General features: G+C 54.2%; 2 protein-coding genes across 6 annotated transcripts; both read right to left on the reverse strand.

Annotated features, from left to right (window-relative positions):
• Window positions 1-658: 658 nt before the first annotated feature.
• Window positions 659-10885, reverse strand: LOC121439688 (ketohexokinase). 5 transcript variants are annotated; one of them, XM_041640270.1, is made up of 9 exons: window positions 10431-10885; window positions 7427-7543; window positions 5450-5584; window positions 5124-5258; window positions 3466-3538; window positions 2334-2480; window positions 1272-1360; window positions 1036-1193; window positions 659-948 (listed from the first exon to the last, which is right to left on the reverse strand). In XM_041640270.1, exons 1-9 carry the CDS (start codon window positions 10520-10522, stop codon window positions 863-865), a joined length of 1032 nt encoding a protein of 343 aa, XP_041496204.1. In that variant the 5' UTR covers window positions 10523-10885; the 3' UTR covers window positions 659-862. The 5 variants fall into 5 exon arrangements, with proteins under 5 accessions (XP_041496204.1, XP_041496200.1, XP_041496199.1 ...); XM_041640266.1 differs by lacking the exon at window positions 5450-5584; XM_041640265.1 differs by lacking the exon at window positions 5124-5258.
• Window positions 10886-11146: 261 nt separating this feature from the next.
• LOC121439777 (EMILIN-1) lies at window positions 11147-18634 on the reverse strand. Its single transcript, XM_041640411.1, has 8 exons — window positions 18057-18634; window positions 17057-17182; window positions 16467-16687; window positions 13409-15334; window positions 12906-13022; window positions 12457-12474; window positions 12194-12331; window positions 11147-11836 (listed from the first exon to the last, which is right to left on the reverse strand). The coding sequence occupies exons 1-8, from the start codon at window positions 18224-18226 to the stop codon at window positions 11499-11501; spliced, it is 3054 nt and encodes a 1017-aa protein (XP_041496345.1). The 5' UTR covers window positions 18227-18634; the 3' UTR covers window positions 11147-11498.
• Between the last annotated feature and the right edge of the window lie 3236 nt (window positions 18635-21870).

Raw genomic sequence — 21870 nt, forward strand, 5'->3', positions numbered from 1 at the left:
TTTTTGCCTGGATAAAAATCAGATAAAATGCTGTATTACAATGTCAGCCTGGCACCTGGCGTGTACAAGGTTCTCAGAAGACGGAGGAGTAAGGAAGCCTATGTTTTTGTCCAACTGTCCAGAATCTCATCTTAGAATCTGATCTTGACATGTCACCTGGAACAAAGGTAGTTTTGGACACAGAAGCCCCACGGACCCAGAAAGCAGGCTTCCTCACCACTGCAGCCATTACATAGCTTTACGGCCTGGAGAAATTTTTTTTCTATTGTTTTGTTCTAGAGAGGGATGGGCTGTCCTCCATGGAGTGGATGGTTCAAGGCCCCTACCTTTCCTGAAACTCCTCTGGGGACCGCTGAGGAGCTGGTGAGGCCGGAGCATGCCTGCTACTTTAGCCAGTGTAGCCTCTCCTCTGGGTCTGGGTGGGTGGGGCTAATTTGAAGAATGAATTAAAAAAAAAAAAAGATGGAGGACTGTGGTGTAAAAGGCTCCGGAATCTCAACCAGAGCAGTCTGAACATCAAGAAGGACAAATGAGCCGGGCCTGTGATTCCAGCACAGGGAGGCTGAAACGTCAAGTTCATGACCAACCCTGGGCTGCATGAGCAGACAGAAAACAAAAATAGACCAATAACAAAAATCAGACAGACAAAGCTGGCTTGGGGAAGGTTTATTTGCTCCGAGCATCTACAGAATGGAGTTGGAGGTATCCAGAAACATGAACACAGACAGAGTTCTCTCCACAGACGCCACCTGCCCAGGAAACGGGGCAGCTGGATGCCAGGCTGGCTGAAGTGGAAAAGGCAATGGCAGGCAATGGTGCCAGCCTCTGAGGTGTTGAGCTGGTGCCTCTTACTGCCCACCTCTCACACAATGCCCTCAAAGCCCTGCAGGCCACACTTCCTGCCAGCCACTTGGCAGCCGAATCTCAGGGCCTCCTGCATGCTGTTTCCTGGAGAGGAGACAAGTGGCAGGGTCAGCCTGGCGTTCAGAGAGGGACGAGCCCGGCCCTGCCCTGATCCCAGGCTGAGGGACTCACCCTTCGAAAGGCTGAAGATAACAGAGGCGTTGAAGGTGTCTCCAGCCCCCAGGGTGTCTACTACTTGGGGCGGTGGGAAGGCATCCGAGTGCAGCAGTTGGCCATCAGGGCCCAGGGCATCGGCGCCCTCCTCAGCCCAGGCGCAGACCAGTGTAGCCCTGTAAGACCCACTCAGTGGGTGTTGATCCCCTTCATCCCCCAGCCCCCTCAGGCTCCTCCCTGGCCTCCTCACTCACCCTTTCTTCACACGACCATACAAGCCTCTGAGGGCCTCTGCGGCTGACTGGAACCCCAGGTGCTTGGCCACGTCTTTGCTGACAAACACCTGCGGGCAGTCACTTTGATGAGTCACTCGCTACAGCCTACAGCCGGCCAGTGTTACCTCCAAGTTATAATCTCTTCTGGCACAACACTTCCGACTTAAGTCATGTAAATGCCTTGCATGGCATCCCACAGGGACACAGCCCACAGGGACGCATTTTATGCTTGCTTAAGCTGTGCTAAAATACAGTCTGTGAATTGTGACACTGTGGGCCTGGTATTTTTATTATGGGCTGAGGTAATTCAAAACCCAGAAAGAGCCTGGAGCGCCATCTTGGGGTGAAATCAAACCAGGCTGGCTCTCAAGAGTGGGTTCTGTTTTGTCTGCTCCCCGCACAGCCTAACCCTTCAGGGAGAGTTTCTTCATCAGTAAAATAAGGCAACCGGGGCTCTAGAGCCCTCTCCACAGTGGCTTCATATTAGAGTCCCTAGAGACAGTTCTGGGGGAGGGAGGATCAGCCTGACATATTTTAAACTGTGCACCAAGGCCAATGAACAGCGTCCAGACAGTGTCCAACTAGCTTTAGCTGTGATCCCGGGATTATGGCCTCAGTTTCCTTACACACAGTCCTGTCTAAATCTTCTTTGTACCACGCTCCTCCTCACCCTCCTCTCATTGCTATGGCTCTCACAACCTGCCACCTATGGGGGGGGGGGGGGGCACAAAACAACTGGGAACCTCAGAGCACAGAGGTTCCCTTCTTCATTTTGCAGAGGGAAATACTGGGGGTGGGGGATGGGGCGCAAGGAGATGCCCATGGCTGTCTGCGTTCTGTCCATCCTCACTCCTATGTATTTACCTAAGTAGGAATGCTCTACTTTTGAGCTACTTCCAGCTACCATAACCGAGGAGCTGTGACCTGCTGGGAGCTGCCAAGCTGATACTCAGAGCCTGGTAGGCAGGACCAGGGTTCTCTCTAGTTCTCTTAAGAATCCAGTCAGCTAGAGGTGACCAAGAGAAGCTGCAGGGCACTTACCACCTCACCATAGCAAAACAGCTGGAAGAGCTCTTCCCGGGGTTTCTCGATCTCCACGGACACCCGAACTCTCTGGGACAGAGGCTGCTTGGCATTGTACTGTTCTATCCGCTGCAACATCTTCACCTGTTCGGATGCATTCCGGCCCTGGGGCAGGACAAGGCAGATCAGAGCCTGGCTGCTAAGAGTTCCTTCTTCCCTCCCTGTTATCAGGAACTCTGGGTGAGGAGGGAGAGGGGTAGGAGGAACATGGGCTGGAATTCCACTGGAGAAGCATAATTCTAGGACTGTCATGGGCCTGGCAGACCTGATCAGCCTAATTTTCCATTTTGAAATTGAGACTGAAGAATAAAAGAGGCTGGACTTTGCACGTCTGTGACCACAGCACTTGGGAGATTGAGGCAGGAAGGACTGTGACTTCCGGATCAAGCTGACCTACATACTAAGACCCTGGAAAGGCCGTGGTGGAGAAAGAAACAAGAAAGCAAAGAGCAACTGGGTGTGGTGGCGCACACCTCTAATCCAGAGTACAGAAACTGAGTTGGTCCGATCGCTGTGAGTTCAAAATCTGCCTGGCCTACAGTCAGACCGTGTCTCAAAAAAAAAAAAAAAAACAAACAACAAAAATCCCAAAGGGACAAACAGAGGGAGAGAGAGAGAACAAAGAGAGAAGAGAGAAAAGAGGTGAGAAAGTGAAGAGGAGATGGAGATAGGAAGAGATAGGAGGTGGAGAGACACGAGAAGAAACTACATTAAGTCAAATGACAAGCCTGGACTTCTCAAGGCTTCCTCCCATCTGGATCCTAAAACTTCTCCCTTGAAAAGAAGGTTCTAGTTCCCTTCAGGCCCTCTCCTTCCTGTCTCCTCAGAAGTGAAAGAAGTCAACTCCTAAGCAGCCAGCAGAGGCCAATACCAGGAGGGAGCCAGCCTTGACTTTTGCCTTGTGCCTATATGATGTATCCCCCGGTCTTTCTGCACCTCAGTTTCCTCAGAGGAAAACATAAGAAAGGGTGGAGAGGAATGGGGGAGGGCTATTCATTATCCTGATAGTACTCCATGGTTCAAAGAAATCATGGAAGAGGCTGACCATGACAGGCTAAGCCCCTAGGAACACAGGTGGGGCAGGGCTTGCCTCAATGTGGATCCACTTGAACCGGGTCAGATCAACCTTCTCAAAGTCCTTGGCAGACACATCTGGCAGGTTCCTACATCACCAGACAGGAAGGAAAGAGAAGCATGGTGAGGTCAACCATGGCTAGGTTCTCTGACCGGACCCTGTGCCTGGTAGAGATACCTGCAGCATGGAAGGAAGCTGGGAAGCACAGAGCTGAGCCCTGTCCCACTTTGCTATGGGTTTTTTGTTTGTTTGTTTGTTTTGGAATTTAGGTGTTTAACGGTTATCTAAAGATAAACACAACTGCAACCTGTGACAGTCCCCCTCAGCGGTCCTCGGAAATCACAGCCCCTAGAGTGCAAGAAACTACATTTCCCAGAAGGCCCTTCGCTGGAGCACACAGCTCCCAGCGTGCAATGGCCCCGCGAATTACAAAGCCCAGCCCGAACTTTCCTTAGTGACTGTCTCCAGCTGGGAATTTGCCAGTGAGGGAACACGTCCCGAGCTGCGCTTTACACTTCATCCCTAAGGTCAAAGTTGGCACTCTGAGGAAGAGTTCATGTTTGGCTGGTCTAGGTGTGGAAACCCAGGAAAGCGTTGGCCTCGACACGCCTTGATCGCACAGCCTGTGACCTCTGTAGTGCCGCGCCGCACCTTCCATCCACTTCGCTAGTGGCGTGGACCTTTCTGAGACTGCTTTCTCATCGGTACACAGGACTGAAAAGTCCTTAGCCTACGGGGCCTGCTGCAGTTGGAGCGATGTACGAGAATATACCTGGACCCAGGCCAGAAGGCAATGAACACTTCTCCCGGGCTCCTCCTGTCTCTGCTTGAGAGTACCACGTGCGTCCTTGATCAGAGTCGCTGCTGATCAACACTTGCTTATCAAGCAGATGACAAAGATCAACTAATCTGAAAGTCACCTTTAATATGTGAATGCCCACTAACCCTTGAGATGTACATAGCTTACCTAGGCCCAGTGGGCATGCTCGGTAGTAAGGAAGGCATGAACCCTAGGGCCCTTAGCCTTGTCCCCCTGCCAGCCTTTGTCCAGTATCTGCCATGTACTGGGGTTCTTGCTAAACTGAATTTCTGGGTTTGTCCAGGAGGCACCTGGGAGTGGGACTCAAAAGGAATGCTCGTCTGTGTATTATTAGACAGTCCTGACGTTCCCTTTCCCCTTCCTTCAGCCGTGCATACCAGTGGTGTGTGCGGTTTGGTTTCATCCTACCAGGACCTTTGGAGGGGCCCAAACCTCAGCTCCTTGATGCCATGCTGCAGGCTCAAAAACTCTGGGGTTGGCCCTAGAAATCCCAGTGGGTCCCTTAGCCCTTCAAGGCTTTATTTATATGGGTTGTCTCCATCTCCCACACCCAGACCCAAGCTGCTGATTGACTAATTTTGAAGCAATCATATCATCAATTACAGTTTTACAGGTCTGCCTGCTTGCCCATCCTTGTGCTGGGCAAGAACAAATTACCAAGCAGGGCAGAGCTGACCCCTTCCCACCTCTCTTTTCCCCTAATTGAAAACAATTTAAAAAATTTCCCAACAGTTTGTCATGGGGACAATTTCTGGTGTAGAGAAGCCATGGGCGTTAAGCCATTGGTTTGCCCAGTGGTCAGAGTGGGCACTGATTGGTGGGTTGTGGTAGGGCAAGGCCAAGGGGCCCTTACGTGTCGTAGAGTATTATGGTACGGGAGCCATTGGAGTTGTTGACGATGCAGCAAGAGCAAGGGGTATCTCCCTGGCTCTGCCAGGCCACTTGAGACACATCCACACCCCTCTGCTTGAAGTCAGCCACCAGGAAGCTTTGGGGGAGGGACCCGAGCCAGGGAGAGGGCAAGGAGACACAGGTTAGAGCTACACATAGCCTAGACCTCCCCCAGGAGTGGGAAGGGTGCACTGGCGCACACGGGCCTGTGAAAGAAGAAAGGTCCTGTCCTACGAGTGTAGCGACGGCAGCAACAGCAGCTGGCAAAGCGCAGACAGCTGTACAAACCTGTAGGCGTGCAGGATGGTGCGGCTACCGCTGGCCTCGTTGATGATGACCGTCGAGGTGGGGATGGAGCCCTCCGTCTGAAGGACCGCGTATTGTAGGTCCACAGAATGTCGGCGGAGGTCATCCAGGACAAAACTGCCGGGGTGGAGTAACCCCCCCGGAAGGGCAGTTTGGCAAGAGTTTAGGGAACTAGAAGGGAGGGCCACCAGGGACCCTGAAAGGCAAGAGGATGAACAGAGGAAGTAGGAGGGGACTGGCAATCTCAGACCTGCCACAGGTCATGATGGCAGGGGGCAGAAGAGGCAGGGTGCAGAGCCTGGGTAGCAGAGAAGTAGGAACACCAACATTCCAGGTCAGTCTCAGTCCAGTTCAAGCTTCGCCCCCCACCCTTAAAGCTAGAAGGGGTACAGGTAGAGTTGGGGCCCAGAGCCTGTATTGAACTCATTGTGCGTGAGTCGTGTGGCCTGGTTCCTGTGAGACCCAGGCAGAATTAATAATTAAACATCAAGGCGATACTTTGCACCCCTCCCAGCTGCCCTCTGCGTGTTCATCCTCTTGGCATGATGCTTTCTGGGGTCCCTTCCAATCTTGCCATGGTACCTCATCTTACATTTCCTCCCAGCTGACCATCCTGGAAGTGGTGATGGCTAAAGGGACCTGTTCAGTACTGGCTTCTCAGATGTGAACTAGCCCCTATGGGCAATGGACTGGTGGTGCAGTTGTGGGAGGCCTGTAAATATGCACCTGGTCCAGGACGAGTTCACACAATGCCCTCTCCTTAGAATGAGCCTAGGGACACCACGTCAAGATTAGCCCATCAGGACAGCAGGGAGGCTGGTGACACTCCTCCCAGGAAACCCCAGAGCAAGCAACTGTGCCCAGCGGCCCAGCTGCCCTATGAGCAGACTCCCTTTCAGCAGCACCTAACCTGGACCGAGCTGTAGGACCCACACAGTGCATCATCCCTTGACTACTTGAGGGTCCCTTTAGAGTTTCCCCCCAAAGCATTAGAAATATGGTTTGGCTTGCTAACTGACTTTTTGCACCCACCATGCCTGGCCCATGGTAGGTGCTCATTAAATGTTTGCTGAATGCGTAGAGAGAACTCTGCCTAGCTCACACACCAATATGATTGCTCCATGAAGGAGAGCCCGCCATCTAAACAAGATCCAGTAGGAAGGAACTACTGTCCCATCTGCAGGACAGGGTCGCTCACTCTTTTCGCTTTGTTCCAGTTCACCAAGACTGGGAATTTGACTGGCAACATCCCCCTCAAACTAGGGATCAAAGGGCTCTGCTTTACAGTCCAGAAACCTGGCAGTCCGCCCCAGTGCCCGCAGTGGGCAAAGTATGGGCCACTCCTCCCGATAAGTGTGTGCTGAGTTGACAGTGCCAGGAGTCAAAGGGCTCTCGAGTCCTTGCTTGTAGTTGACATGGAGAAGGCGCGTGGGTCACTTGTGGACCGCGGCCTCCACCATAAATGGGTTTTGGGCCCAATGCTAACACGTGACCTCAGGATGTCCTGAGCAGTGTGCTCTTCGTACTTACTTACAGTGAGGACATGGGCAGTGGCCCTAATCCTCAGCTGTGGGCCCTCATCCTGTGACCATGGATGCTGGATGCCCAGAGGCAGGGAAGGGTACAGCATGTCCCCTAATTGCCTCTTACATCAAACACAGCAAGGATAAGGGTCGTGAGAAGGGCAAAGGCAGATTCAAGCAAGGAAGGAGGTGGGAGGTGGTGGGCAGTCTAAGCAGGCTCTGCATCAGGCTGTGGAAACGGAACCCTTACAGGAATGGGGTTAGCACCCGACCAGCAGATGGATCACCCCAGAAGGATCAAGGAATCTGGGACTCCCCTGTGGGTCACCACCCACCATTCTTCTACCCTGCCCACCCAGGGTTCAGGCAAATCTCCTCTCACCCTACCCTGCAGGCAAGCATCCCCTCAACAGCTACTCCCTCCTCTCCAACTTACTCGGCAACATGGCCAGGGGCCAACGAGCCCATGAAGGCGCAGCGGGCTCCGAGCAAAGAAAGAACAGTGCAGGAGTTGGACGCGTTGCCTCCACGTTGCCATCTCTGGGATAGGCACCTGGAAAGCACAAGGCACATCCCCGCAGCCTCAGCAGACCCGTCCTGGGGGAAGCAGGACCAACCCCGGGCCCCGGTGTACGAGTCCACAGAGTGCAAGAGCCGTGATGAATCTGTTTCAGCTCAGTTTCTAAACGGAGCTGCTGAGACTCAGTCATGGGACAGGGCTGGGCTGCGGGTCTGCCCCCACCCCATCTTGGGCTGTATTCAACTGTGTAACTGTGTCCACCTGTTTTTAGTGAACCAGGAAACCTGCTGGGGCCCTCTCAATTCTGGGACATCTCTTCCTCAGTGGCAATGAGATGTCACAGTGAAACCCTTCAAGGTCCTGATGAAGCTTCAAGCTGTGCAGAAGTGCTCAGCGTGGGGATTTTTTTCCCTCCTCAGCATGCACTCTGGGAAACAGGAGTCACCTCTCAGGTCATCTCCGACTGTGAACCCCACCCAAGCTCTGAGAGTCCTTGGGTCAGGTGGGGTGGAGATGTCAGAAAGGATTGGGTCCTATTCAGTCTTGCTCTTCTGGGTGGCTCAACAGAACCCAGAGATAGACATGTTACACAGCCACAGGTCTGCAGAGGGGGGTACACCCTGAGGGCAGGAACCTGACAAACAAGGGGGGGGGGGCTCTTCCAGAGGCACCTCTGACAGTATCTACTTTCCACATGGAACCTGTCCTATCAGCAGGGGATAAAGGGTCCCCCTTCTCTTAGCCTTCAGGCAAACAAGCTCAAGGGAATGTGGTGTTTGGTTCTAGCAGAGTGTGGTGCTACATGTCTTCTGATTCAAATACAATCCCTGGAGAACTGGGAGGCAGAAACACACGAGTTCTCCTGGAATAAGAAAAAGCCTAGGGCTGGGGAGATGGTTCAGTGGTTCAGAGCATTTGCAGAGGACCAGGATTCAGTTCCCGGCACCCACACAGTGACTCATAACCATCCATGCTTCCAGTCCAGGGCATCCAAAGCCCTCTTCTCCCCTCTACAGGCATCGGGGACACAAGTGGTGCAAATACATACATGCAGACAAAATGCTCATACACATAAAGTCAATAAATCTGAAATACAGGGCCAGAGAGATGGCTCAGTAGTTAAGAGCACAGAGCACTGTCTGCTCTTCCAGAGGACAGGGTTCGATTCCTAGCACCTGCTTGTCAGCTCACAACCATCTGTAGCTCCAGCCCAGGAGATCTGACACCCTCACACAGACATACATGCAGGCAAAACACCAGTGCATATAAAATAAAAACAGACACGTCAATTAAAGAGAGAGAGGAGGGCTGGAGAGGGCTCCTCAGCAGTTAGGAGCACTTGTTGCTCTTGCAGAGGATCCAGGTTCAACTCCCCGCACCCACACTGTGCACACAACCGTCTGTAACTCTAGTTCCAGGGGATTCAGTGTCCTCTTTCGACCTCTTCAGGCACCAAGATTACATGTGGTGCACACACATGTAGGCAGAACACTCACATACATAAAAATAATAAACCTTCTTTTTTTTTAAAGAGAGAGAAGAAAACCTTATCTCCCTACCGAGCACCAAGTTGTAGGGGTGGCTCTATTTCAGTAAGTAGGTTGGATCTCCCCCTTCACCACTATCCCTGCACCCCTGGCAAGGGCTCTAACCTTGGGCAAATAAAGCAACTCAAAGCAAAGGCTAAACTCCATGGGCCAGGTGGTGACAGAGACAGAAAGGGTACGCACTGGAGATGTGCGCTGTAGTCACTGCCCTGACACTTGTTTGGTATGTGGCCTGATAAACACGGTTCGGCTCCTCCAAATCTTCAGCTTCCTCATCTAAGGAAAGGATCGGAATGGTGCTTTCACAGTTCCCAGGGAGCCCGAGACAGCACAGGGGACAATACTCTGAATTCAAAACGCCAAGAGCACCCAGCCTCCCCACCTCTGTAAGTTCATTGCTTTCAGCGCTCAGTGTCTTGCCAGAGGCCAGCCTTGAACTTGCTTTCGCCCAGTTCTTCGCTGAGGCAACTAATAGCCAAGAGACAATCTGAGAAAGCCAATGTTCCACCCCGTAGCCATGCCTTCACAGCCTGGCAGCACAATGGAGTGGCCCTTATCAGGAATAAAGATAAAATCTGTCAAAGGACACTTCAGCTTCCACCAGACAACTGGTGGATGTTCAGAGTACATTCACTAAGATGTTCGCCTGTATTTGTAAAAAGACTTCTGGTAGACTTCTTTTGGCACTTAGTGTCAGGAAAAAACTTGAGCCAAGTTTCTTCCTATCTAACCCTGAGAGGCTCCAGGTTTGCTTACGCTGCCAGCCAGCCCTGAGCTAGGCAAAGCTCAAACGCCAGGCTCTTAAATGTTTGTGAGCGATTTAATTTAATCACTCATTGTTAGCTACCCAGTGTTTTATTTTAGCAGTAGGCGGTAAATTGGAAGTGCATAGGCTTGCGGTTGGCAGGGAGGAGGAACTGAAGAAAGTATGGCACCTTATCAGCTGTTGTGCCCTTGGGAGGGAAGAATCATTTCAGCCCAGTCTCTAGAGCTGGGATTCTGACAATCCACTAGATCCTAGGGTTGAGATGGGAACCAGCTAACAGAGTCATGTCCCAGCCCAGTGCAGCACTATAGTTAATTCCAGACACTGAAGGAGGAGTTTAGGACAGCTTGAGCTACATAGCAAGACCCTGTCAAAAGAAAACAACAAAACCCCTGGGTCTTATTTTTAATGTCTTCCAAGTCTCCTGTCTTCACTTCCGCTGAGAGCCCCTAGGCTCCCCTGGCAGAGAACACCCGCACTCCAGCTGGACTCATGCCTCACTGCATGGGGACGGGGATATCCCTGGCTTAGCAGCCAGTTAGCAATGACAGGCACAAAAACAGGGCTATGAGGCCCTGGGGTCTCCGAGGGGCCTGGGCGCCCCTACCTGCGATCCGTGTCCTCCTCGGGGTACTTGTCCACCACATTGATGATGTCCAGCACCACCAGCCCCACGCACAGGATCTGCTTCTCTTCCATGAGGGTGCTCCCCAAGCTTCCTACCAGCAAGCGGAGGGAATTCCTACTGGGCTCTGCCTCTTATCAACCGGAGGTGTCCCAGCTTCTCAGGGGCTGTCCTGGCTCCTCCTCCGCCTGCAGAGCTCCTCCCGGAGTTACCTAATCCGGCCAATGGCAGAACCTCTTACTTCTCCGCCTCAGTTGTCAGACAGAGTCCGGCTAGTCCCACTAATGCAAAGCGAAAACGCACTACTAATGCATCAACTTTCCAGTCCCTCTGCACCTGCGGCTGACTCCAGACCCTGGACCACCCAGACGAGCTGGCCCAGGCAACTGAAACCCCTCCTTCACAGTAGAAGCACCGAAGCACACACGCTCCCCGAGTCCCCGCCGCTGTGACCCACCCTTCCCAGCCGAAGCCCCGCCCCAGCCAGGCCAGCGAGCCTCACGTGACTGGAAACGCTGCCAGCCGGCAAGGTGGTGCTGGCCCTGCGCCCTCTGGCGGCCGCTGGAGGACCGGCTGCCGTGACCCGCCTTAGTGGAGACCGAGACCAGCCAGGGTTCCCACCATAAAACTCCGTCTCCTCCCGTCCTGTCCCTTATCTACCCCCGAACAAGTACCGGAGCAGAATAGCTATGTTTTGTAGAAAAAAATTAAGTGTCTTTATTCCTGAATAGATTAGTACGGTGGTGCGGGCTCGGGAAAGCCCTGGACCCCGAGGATTGCGGAAACAAAAGGTGCGAGGGACGATTCCTCTTCCGCAGCCTGGGTCCTGGAGAGGGTACTGGTGGGGACGGCAGTGAGGCCAAAAGTCAAGAGGAGACACCTAGGTCCCAGAGACCACGAAGTCGCTGCGTGCTGAGCGGCCGCTCTGGACGCCTGAACCGCAGCGGGGCGTGGTCCCCGTACTTGCCTCGCCCCAGCCTTGGTGGGGAGCCGCGACCCAGGTGGCTCTGCGGCCTCTGTGGATAAGTTTGGTGGTCTGGCCGACCCTGACTACACCTGTTCAAGCTCTGTGTCCTCGTAGAGCAGGGCTCCACTGAAGATGGTGAGCGGCTCCTCCGAGTGCGCCAGCTGCCCCATGACCAGGTCGATGCAGACAGTGTCTCCGACCTGCAGCGGCAGGATGAGGCTGAAGACGCCCAGAGCACCCGGGCTGGGCTGACTTTCAGCCACAGGCTTATTCTCCAGTCCCTCGGGCTCGTAGCCTCCCGAGTCTATGCGGGCCACACCCAGGTTGGAGCGCGACAGTACTGCCTCCACTTTCTCGTGCCGGTGCCCAGTTAGTACAGCGCTCAGCAAGTAGCGTCCAGACAGTGGTGCAGTGAAAACACCTGGGGACAAGAATGACAGTCAGGAGGGGAGACGGTGTCTGGGAAGGTTTCTCAGGGAGGGAGTGGGCACAGCACCCCTCTGTGGAGAGGCCCGCTGGTCCTTTCATAGCTGTTCCACTGGACTGCACCTCCAGCACTTACTGCTGGACGCGCGGGAGTCTGTCCCTATAAAAACCTGTGGCCTGTCAGTCCCCTTCCCTCCCCACTCTCTCGGTGTCCAGCTGTGGTGAAAACGCATGGAGAGGAATAAAGGTCTTTCTAACTCACAACATGAAAAGATGTACTTGTCTACAGCGGCATGAGCGGGGCATTAGCACTGCCCAACCTTACCCATTTCCTCAGCTGCTCCCAGGTTACCTGTCTCTGGGTCATAGTAGCCTCCATCATTGAGCAGGACTCTGTCGAAGGGAACTGTGCCAGGTTCCGACCGAGGTAAACTCAGGGCAGCTGAAAATGCCACCCTCGGCACCGGGGCCGCTGGAGCTCCCTCCACTCCTGAATAGGGGTAGAAAGAGTTAGTTCATAACCTCAGCACCCTTCCCCACTGTCCAGGTTGCCCAAGGACTAGCCTCCTCCAATCCCAAGCTCATTTCCTCCTTCGGAGTCTAGTGAGAACTTACCCTGTTCACCTTGAGGACCTGTGAGAAGGAAAGGAGACAACAATGAGTCGGGCATCTCTCCCTATGCCACTCCTCAAACGTTGCTGTCTTGCAGGACTCTGAGTGTAGGTGTGTTTCCCAGCAGGAGTGAGGTGCCAAGCACAGTATAAGTAGGGTCAAATCTGTGCAGCTGCTGGGCCATAGCCTTAGCCCTGGGCTGTGCATACTCCAGATGGCCCTTGTAGGCTAAGCATTAATCTGCAATATGGCAGGGAGAACAAGATACCCGGCAGCCAAATGGCCATCTCAGCTGCTAGTCACTTTCTTCTCTACTCACTGTTAGACACTAGGAACCCCCATTTCCTCGTCCCTTTCCCCTTCTCAGCCAAGCTCCGTCCATGTGGAGCGTTATGCCTGGGCTGCCGGGAGAGAGGCAACCCTGGTTGAAGCAAGTGTCTCAGCCACTATACCTGGTGGTCCAATGGGCCCCTTCTGTCCATCCTTGCCAGGAAGTCCTGGGGGTCCTGCAGGGCCTGGAGGCCCCTGTAGCCCAGGAGGCCCAGGGGGCCCAGCCTCGCCCGAAGGCCCTGTGGTGACAAAAGCTAGTTGAAGGACAACTGTACAGGGAGTTTCCAATTGATAGGAGAGGTGGCGGTTCCCATTAGAGAGGCGGCTGAGACACAGGGGCCTAGAAGACTGTGGAGACATGGGGCCCCCTGGGCTGCAGGCAAGGCACCTGACTGACAGAGCCACATCCCAGCTCTTAGCAACCAGAGGAAGGCAGCTTCCCTGGCAGCTTCTCTGCAGGCACACTTCAGCCTCCCAGAGACACAGTAAGGGCTATAACTGGGGCAAGGCAAAGAGGAGACGCGGGGGTGGGGGGCGAAGATCAGGCCTCCTTGCTGTTTATTGTAGGGTGGAAGGGAACAAGGAAGGGCTTGAAAGGGGACCCTCTCAAGCCTTCCGTCCTCACCAATGAAATCCTTCAGGCTAAACTGCTGCAGACGGTCTTCCAGGAGTAGCAGGGAACTGTTGAGGGCACCAAGTCGTCTGCCCAGGCCTTCCTGGCCCCCCAGCAGCTTCTCCAGCAGGGCTGCATGTGTGATACTGGTGCTGTTGCTTTCCCGTAGGGCAGCCCAAAGCCCAGCCACATGTCTAGAAAGGCCTTCACGCAGGCCCTGTAGTCCCCCTGCCACGGTATCCAGTCGTTCACAGACTCCCTCAAGACGGCCTAATCGCCCTTCTAAGCTAGGGCACTGGCCCGCCTGTGCCTGACCCTCCTCCAGGCTTCGGAAGCGCTCCTCACTCTCTGTAACGTGCTCTGTGGCCTCCTGCTGAAGCCTGTTGATCTCAGAGATGATGCTGTCCTTGGTGGCCCCCAGGTCGGCCAGATCGGCACCCTGGCCCTCCACAGTGGTCTGGAGCTCATGCAGTGTGTCATTGAGGGAGCTAAAGGTGAGGATGACCTCGGAGAGTTCTCCCTGCAGGGCCTGGAGGGCTGAGCCCGAGCTGCCCCCAAACACGCTGAAGCCATCCAGAGGCCCGCGGCTTGGTCCTCCAACACCTGGGCCAGCTCCAGGGCCCCGTGGAGGTAAGAGTGGACAGGAGCAACGTTCCACGCCATCCCGAAGGCGGCCCAGCTCCTCCTGGACACCGCCACAGGCCCCACAGCCCTCGTCCCCGCGGGCTTGCAGCAGGCCCTCCAGTTGGCTTAGCCGGGTTGCTGTAAGATTGAGGTGTAGCAGGAGCTCCGCTGCTGTCTCCTCCTGTGCGTCCATGCGCTCCTGTAGGCGACCCACAATCCCTTGCAGTCCCTCCAACATGGCCTGTTGGGCCTCCCCTGCTGCTCCAACTTTGTGCAAGTCTGAGCCCAGCAGCCGTAGCTGGCCCTCGCTGTCCAGCACCCTGCGCTCCAAGGCACTGAGGGTCTCACTGACCCGAGAATCCTGTTCCCCAGAGCCCCTAGAGCAGAGCTGTCCGCAAGCCTGCACTGCCCCTGGCACCTGCTCTTCCAGCAGATCCAGGCGGCCACCCAGCTCCCTGCTCACATTGGTCATGAGCGCCTCCAGCTTTTCTAGCCGTCCTAAAGCATCAGGCAACCAGTGGCCCACCCTCCCTGGTCTCCCAGGCCAGTCCTTCTCTTGCTCCTCTGAGGGACTGAGGGTAGAGTTGAACCGGTCTTCCAGGCGGGAAAGGCGGGAGGCCAAGCTGGTGTAGCCTGGGGGGTAGCCCCCCTGCCCAGCTGCTCCTCCCAGCTCAGAACCTCGGCGCCCACTGAGCACTGTCACTGAGCCGGCCACCACATCCAGCCTCCGCTCCAGCTCTGACAGTCGCCGGCCCAGCTCTGGGGGACAGCATTCCTGAGGGGGTCTCCTGGCCATGGCAGGTCCCAGGTGCTGCTGCTGACGCTCCTCCATGGAGGACAGTAGCTTCTCCAATGTGCGCAGCCGCTCCCTATCCTCTTGCTGCTGCTGGCGGAAGCCATCCAGCCCTGCCAGGCACACGGAGCAAGACTCCTGCAGCTGCCGGTCCAGCTGCCGCAAAACCTCCTCACTAAGGCCAGAAGGGACTGGGACAGGGGCTGGGGACCTGCCGCCTTCACCGGTGCCTCCATTATGATGGTTGTTAAGGTGGCCCAGCTCCTGGTCATGGGTGGAGACGCGATTGTCAAGGAGCTGCAGCTGATGTTGGATCTCATTGAGGGTTTCATGCACACCCGGACGGGCAGCCGCATCTGCCGGCTGCTGCCTCCCATTAAAGGCTGTCTCCACAGCTCTCTGTACGTCTTCTGCCAGGCGCCCGTTTATTCCCTGCAGGACACCTCGAAGGCCTTGCAACTCTTTGGTCAGGCTCTGTACCTGCTGCTCCAGCTGCTGCACTTTCTCTGATTCCCCAGGACCTGAAAACAGAGGACAGCAAATGACTGAGGGCCCAGGCCCTGCTCCCCCAACTCCAGCAAGAGTCAGGGGCTCTCCTTTGCACGATTTGGGCAAGAGAAAAAAAGAAAGGAAACACTGTTCACCGAATGCCTTGAGCCCAGCTTTGAATCACAGCTCTTAAAAACTTCTACTAGGCAGATACTCTTGCCATTTGATGACATAGGAAGCCAAGAACCAGAGGAATTAGGCTGGTAGTCCCAGCAAGAGTCAGAGGCATTCCTTTGGATGATTTGGGCAAGAGAAAAAAAGTTTGACAAGGGGGCCGTGTCAAATTTCAAATCCAGACCATCTGGCCACCAAACCTACCCACATCGTTTCCACTTGTCCTTAAGACCTCTTGACTTCTTGGAAACTGTTTCCTTATCTGGGAAATGAGAATGACACCATGTGTCCTCCCTCTTAGGGCTGTCAAACAGTACAAAACGGGAAGGCGAAGTACTTCACATGCCACTGTAGCAATGACAGGGCATTTCCCTATAGCACCACAGGGACAAACAAGAAGCCTTTGCAGCAAGCCTGCCAGGGTGCTGACTGGCTAGCCAGTCAGCCAGAAGTTCCTGTTTCCATAATTATAGTTCAGTTATCTCTTTGGCAGGAAAAGAGCGCGCATCCGGTGTGCCTGTCCTAGCGCATACACATAGGAAAGAAAAATGCAACAGGGACTATTGCATTCTGGGACCTGCAGTCTCCAGGGGCCAGAAAGGGACCTGGGACCTGTAGTCAGGTGCAATGCATGCTAGGATTTGTAGTCTTAACTGTCTTCAATGGGGACAGACAGAGCTTCTCAAAGGAATTCTTCTCCCATAACCTTTCCCGACTAGGAAGGACTAGGAAGGCCGCTTGAGGGCGTATGTGAGCAAATCCTCTTTATGCCTTCTTATTCAGCTCTAGGTTTTCAGGTCTTTCAATCAATCTACCCCCACTCCTGGCCCCCCACCACACAATACACTCAACCCTCGCAGGCATAAACACACGCAGAATCTCAGTGACGTCATTACCTCCTTTCTGTCCACCTCCCTCCAAGTTGGAGCACAGCGGGGCCCACATTTTACCACCCGGGGTCTCCCCATCCCTAGTAACATGGGGACTCACCTTCTCCCCCTAGCCCACTGAGGTGGCTGCCCGCACTGGAGCCAGATAGGTTGGGGCGCCCAGGCCTGGGCCGGGGGTGTGGCGTGGCGGGTGCAGGGCCCAGAGCAGAAGAAGGACCCTCTCCGCAGTCATCGCCCCCATATCCCTGACAGCACCTCCACTCCATGTCTGTCACTGTCTTGTAGGCCACCCGGTAGCGAGGGCGAAGGAAGCTCCGGTACCTGGCCAGAGGAGAGGGAGACTTTGTATTCTCTCGGTTCTGCCAGGTTGTCTCCCTCACTGGCCAGTTTGTGTGTGGCCTTGCTCACTTGACAGATAGCAGATTTTTAGCCAAGGGCTAAATCCCAGCTCTTCCTCCCCTTCCCCTGTGCTAGAACCCTGAGCTCCTGGCTATGATGCTGGCCTGACCAACAGGCCTAAAGATTGGGGACAAGGGAAGTATGATTGCAGCAGCTCCCCAACTAAGCCAGGACCCTAATCTTTTCTCAAAAAGTCTTATCCTGCCCCCTACTCCCTGCTTTGCACAGTAGCCACCAGCTGTCTGCCCTTGCCCAACTCCCACTAAGTACCCAATGTGTTGGGGGACTCACATGATGCTTCGGGGACACTGGGGCTGGCCCCAGCCACAGGGCTGATAGTCTGGCTTGACGATGGTCTCCACTCCATCCTCAAGGACGCAGCTCACTGTCCGAGTCACCACGTAGGCACACCAGTTCCTGTAGGTACAACCCTACCTGGGCCAAAGGACCAAAGACACAAGCCCCAGCGGGCCCAGAGGCTGAAGGAGGGTCAAAAGATGAAGGGGTCTTGAGGACCAGTGAAAGGTAGGGGGTTTGCAAGGGCGGCCCCTGTCCCATATCTTAGTCATCATAGTAGATAAAGACTTTTCAAGACAGGGAGGACTGAAGAAAAAATAGACACAAAGGGAGGTCAGGTCTCATGACTGTGGGGTCCTGGGCACCCTGGAGTTCACGCTCCCTTGTGCCCTTCCTTGGGCCTGTCTCAAGTCCCAGCTGTGTAAGCCAACCACCAGGGATACTGGAGATAATCCCCTGCGCATGGTGCTTCCACCCAGCCCTTGCGGAGGAGAGCAGGGGCAGGCAGATGTCCGGCCTATGGTTAAGTAGAGAATAAGCCACTGATGGTTTCCGTCCCCCTGGGGCTTGTGGTGCTGCACTCTTGGCCCCGTTCACACTGACTTCTAATCTGTGGGCTGCTGTGGAGCCAGACGGAGGAGCAGAGCAGAGGGAGTCATACATTAGTGGAGGAAGCCCTAGAGAGGGACAAAAGATCTGGCTGATCCCGAGCTGGCTGGTACACAGTTGGCAGGAAGGTCTGATTCATGCCCCTCAGTGTAGTTTCCCTGGGCACCCAATTGCAGGCCTTCGTAGGGAGATGGGTGTGAGCTGATCCCCCTTAGGCCACCAAAGTCCTGGGAAAAGTCCCGCAGGAAGGTGCACATGGGAGGGTCATTGATGGATGGGTGTCCTCTCTCCTCTTCATTGCATTAGGGAGATAGCCTGTTGTCCACCTTCTGAGAACCTTCCCCAAACATAGCCTCCAGCCCTGGCCGGGGATACAGACTCTTACCTGTGGCGGCTGGTAGGCCGCGGTGAGTTCTGGGCCTGGGGTCCCCCAGGACTGAGGGCAGAACTGCCCCCTGTGTAGAGGCTATAACCTCGAGGAGGGTAGCTGGCAGCCTCCGTGGCTACGGTCAGCAGGTAGCAGAGATAGCAGCTCCAGAGGGTGCTGGGGGCCATGGTGAGGTGTTCCTTGCCGCCTTTAGAGACACATCCCGGCTTGACCACTGGTGCCTAGACCCGTGAATCCAGGGGACAGCCAGCTAAACCAGCTCCGACCCCCGCTTCCTGCCTGCAGCCCCCAGCCACACGCCTCCTCCTTGGCTGCTAGGCCTGACCTCTCTCTCTCTCTCTCTCTCTCTCTCTCTCTCCCTCCTCTTTCCTCCTCGGGCTCCTGTCTGTCCCTCCCTCAGTTCCTTCCGCTCTCCTCTTCTGCACTTCTGAGGGGAGTCTGTTCTCTGGGCCCCTGGCCTCCCGTGCCTGGTCCCTGCCTCTCTCAGAGACTGTTTCCTGAGCCTCCACCCCCTGGCTCCAGCTGGCCCTCTTCTGGTCTCCCTGTTCTGTTCCCTGGTGACTGGATCCTAAGGATGACAGAGCTTTGCCCCTGTGGCTGTTGAGAAGCACAAGAGTGACCACGGGGCGGGCCAGCCTCCTCCCTCCCTTCTTTCCCCTCCCTTCCCCCTGTCTGGCTGGCGGTCCAACCTCCCCCTTCCTCCCCCACCTCTCCAACCATCGGGCGCCACATCTGCTTCTTGTTAACTCCGGGAAAGGGGGGGGGGGGCAAAAAAAAAAAAAAAAGGAAAAACAGAAATGTGGAGTTGCCGCCAGGCTTGAGGCCAGCCTCTCAGACAGGCCACATGGAGCTGGGACCAAATCTGGACAGGAGACACAGAGCTGGTGGCTAGGACCACTGCCAGAGTCCCAGCTCCCCTGGGTCAGTCAGAACAGAACCGGTGGGAGAAGATGAAGAGAGAGGGAACCCTGAGGACAGCAAGAGGCAGGACTGTGCAGGGGATAGCACACATGGGGGCTCGGCAGCCCCTCATCATCCCTGGGTCCTTCTGCCTCCTTTTAGAGGCTCACGGTGGGGAAGTAAGTCATCTGTCCAAGGTGACACAGCAAGTCAGTAACATGGCTGAGATTAGATTCCAAGTGATTCTAACGACTCGGGAGAAAAAAGGTGGGGGGCGGGGGCACTCCATGGAGACAGTGGGAAACCCGAGAGAGAGAGAGAGAGAGAGAGAGAGAGAGAGAGAGAGAGAGAGAGAGACGAAGGAATCAGAAGACAAAGGGCAGTCTTTCTCTAATGGAGGAGACAAGAGGAGAGGCCATCTCCTTCCTGCCTGCCATTGGGAAAGGTCAGGCTATAGCCAGGACGGGTGATTATGGTGAAGGTAGAGGTGAGACCTGGTTGCTCTCTGGTTTTGGGGACCAGTCACCTCTCTGCCGTCTACAGAGAATCCTCAGCATAACCTGAGAGATCTTGGTGAGGGGCCTGCTGCCTCTTGCCTTTGCATTGTCTGTAGTATGCTCTTGGCCTCCGTCTCCCGGGGGACACTAGAAGGACTAAGCTGAAGTACAGACAGTGGCTGTGAGAGGCTGCTGCCGCCAGGCACTGGATAGGTGCCGACGTCGCAAAGGCAAGTCTAAAGCTCTGTCACTGTCAGTTAAGGAACAACGTGGGCTGTTGGGGGAATGGAACAGGGCCCCCAAACAGACAACCACAGAAGCAGGACAGACCAATTGCCAAGAGGCCAGGACAAAGGGATGATGTGTGTGCTGGCGAAGAGCAGGGGAGAGACAGCTGGCTGTTGGGGGTAGGAGGAAGAGCTGCTGGGAAAGGCAGACTTGGACAGTGTGGGCAGGATAGGAGGAGGAGGAAAGGATGGGGACAAGGGAAGGGAAGAGAGTTCAGGCTCAGGGAAGAGTTAAAATGAAGTTTCTACCTCAAACGCAGGGATAATATAACTTCTTCCATCTTGGGTTTGGGAGGATTAATACAATTTAAAAATTCCAGAATAGTGTCAATAATAATAATCATCATCACCATCAAGGCTTACTTGCTCTATTTTAGGGCTTTTTCTTTTAGACTAGAACTTGTGGGAATCCTCCTGCCTCAGCCTCCTGAGTGCTGATACTACTATACTCAGCCTCTGCCAGCTGTTAATTGCTAGGAAGGAGCAAGGCAGGAGTCAAAAGAGGTAGATTATGGGCCAATGAGAGCAAGGCTTCCCATGACTGGCCGGTCTGTTAGATCGCAAGGTTTGGAGTGAGTAAGTGCAGTGAACCCAGATAGAGTGAGGTTACAAGGACTTCAGCCTCAATTTCTGGAGCTTGTAACTCTGAATGCATCCCATAGCACCCCTGGAGGTCTGTCTGCTCTCCAGGACCTCCTCCAAACTCTTCACTGGAAAGTGATGCTGAGGGTTGTGCTGGTGATCGTGACCGTGGAAGAAGGAAAGGTTATGCCTGCTCGGTGACTGAAGATAAAGGAAACATCACAGAATGTTCCAGAGCTTGAGCTAAAAGGAGGAGGTTGGAAAGAGTAGGCTTAGCCTCCACATACTGAAAAAAATATAGAGTAATACATTCTAGTAGAAATAAATAACTGTCTAGAAAATAGTTAAATGAGAACCATTTACAGAATGCTAATTGGAAGCCATGAGAATGAATGTCACCAACTTCTGTCCATGACTGAGAGCCACAGACCTAGAATATGACCTTGGTGGCTAGAAGAAATACTGATGCCAGTCAAGGTGTTGGGAAAAAAAAAAAATCAAAAACCAGTGGAAGCAGCAATGTATTTGCTCTTCAGGGACCTGGGAACTGGCACACGGGAAGACTTTAAGATGTTCCTGGGGGCCCTGCCAGTGGGAGGTGGGAGCCTTGACTCTTGGTCTTTGCATCAGCTGCAGGCTCTGGCCCTGGCAGAAACCAACCCACTTCCCCTTCAGATTGCCCTGACTGCCACTATGAGTTTTCTAATTTTCTTCTTCTCCTTTCCTTCAGGCAACCTTAAAAAAAAAATCACTCTACAAAAAATAAAAAATCAGCTAGGCTGGGCAGTGGTGGCACACACCTTTAATCCTAGCACTTAGGAGGCAGAGTCAGGCAGATCTCTGTGAGGTCAGGCTGGTCTACAAAGCGAGTTCCAGGATAGCCAGGACTGTTAGACAAGAAACTGTCTTGAAAAACCATACCAAACAAAAAAATCAGCCTAGCCTTCTTGGGTTTTGTTGTTGTTGTTTTGGGTTTTTTTGAGACAGGGTTTCTCTGCAGCTTTGGAGCTTATCCTGGAACTCACTCTGTAGACCAGGCTGGCCTTGAATTCACAGAGATCCTCCTGCCTCTTGCTGCTGCCCAGCTGCCACCCAGTCCCTCCCCTGAGCTCTTGTGTCATCCATTCTGCTGTACAGTGCAAATGTGTCACGTGGAAGAGTGCTGGCTTTGAGAAGTCAGTGCAGGAGGTCGCATTTCACTTTGCCTTGTAGTTAGGAGCCAAGACCTAGGGTCTGACATGAATGTGAAATCTCCAGATCATCCTTCACTGGCAAGGAAAATGCCAATTGCTGGCCTCGGGGTGAGCAAGCAAGTTGCAATGGGGACCAGTGTTGGCTAGGATAAAGTAGTGGTGGTAATGGTGGCAGTCGCATTGCTGTGGTAGTATTGGCAGGTGGCCACACATTTCCAACGTAATTGGCCAGAATTGCTGTCTCTCTCTCTCTCTCTCTCTCTCTCTCTCTCTCTCTCTCACACACACACACACACACACACACACAAAATGCTAAGTCCCTGTAGTAAGAGAGAGTCTGTTTTTATACCAA

This window comes from Microtus oregoni, unplaced genomic scaffold (assembly GCF_018167655.1).
Source record: "Microtus oregoni isolate MIOR12 unplaced genomic scaffold, Mior012 000062F_ref0000492, whole genome shotgun sequence".
Lineage (NCBI taxonomy): Eukaryota > Metazoa > Chordata > Mammalia > Rodentia > Cricetidae > Microtus > Microtus oregoni.

Coding starts and splice junctions, on each gene's coding strand:
- LOC121439688 (XM_041640270.1), bottom strand. CDS start 10,522: ATGGAAGAGAAGCAGATCCTGTGCGTGGGGCTGGTGGTGCTGGACATC. Junction 3,539..5,123: donor ACCATAATACTCTACGACAC/GTAAGGGCCCCT, acceptor CTGGTGATGTAG/GAACCTGCCAGATGTGTCTG. Junction 1,361..2,333: donor TGTTTTGCTATGGTGAGGTG/GTAAGTGCCCTG, acceptor GACTGCCCGCAG/GTGTTTGTCAGCAAAGACGT.
- LOC121439777 (XM_041640411.1), bottom strand. CDS start 18,226: ATGGCCCCCAGCACCCTCTGGAGCTGCTATCTCTGCTACCTGCTGACC. Junction 16,688..17,056: donor CAGTGTCCCCGAAGCATCAT/GTGAGTCCCCCA, acceptor TCCTCTGGCCAG/GTACCGGAGCTTCCTTCGCC. Junction 13,023..13,408: donor TAGCCTGAAGGATTTCATTG/GTGAGGACGGAA, acceptor TTGTCACCACAG/GGCCTTCGGGCGAGGCTGGG.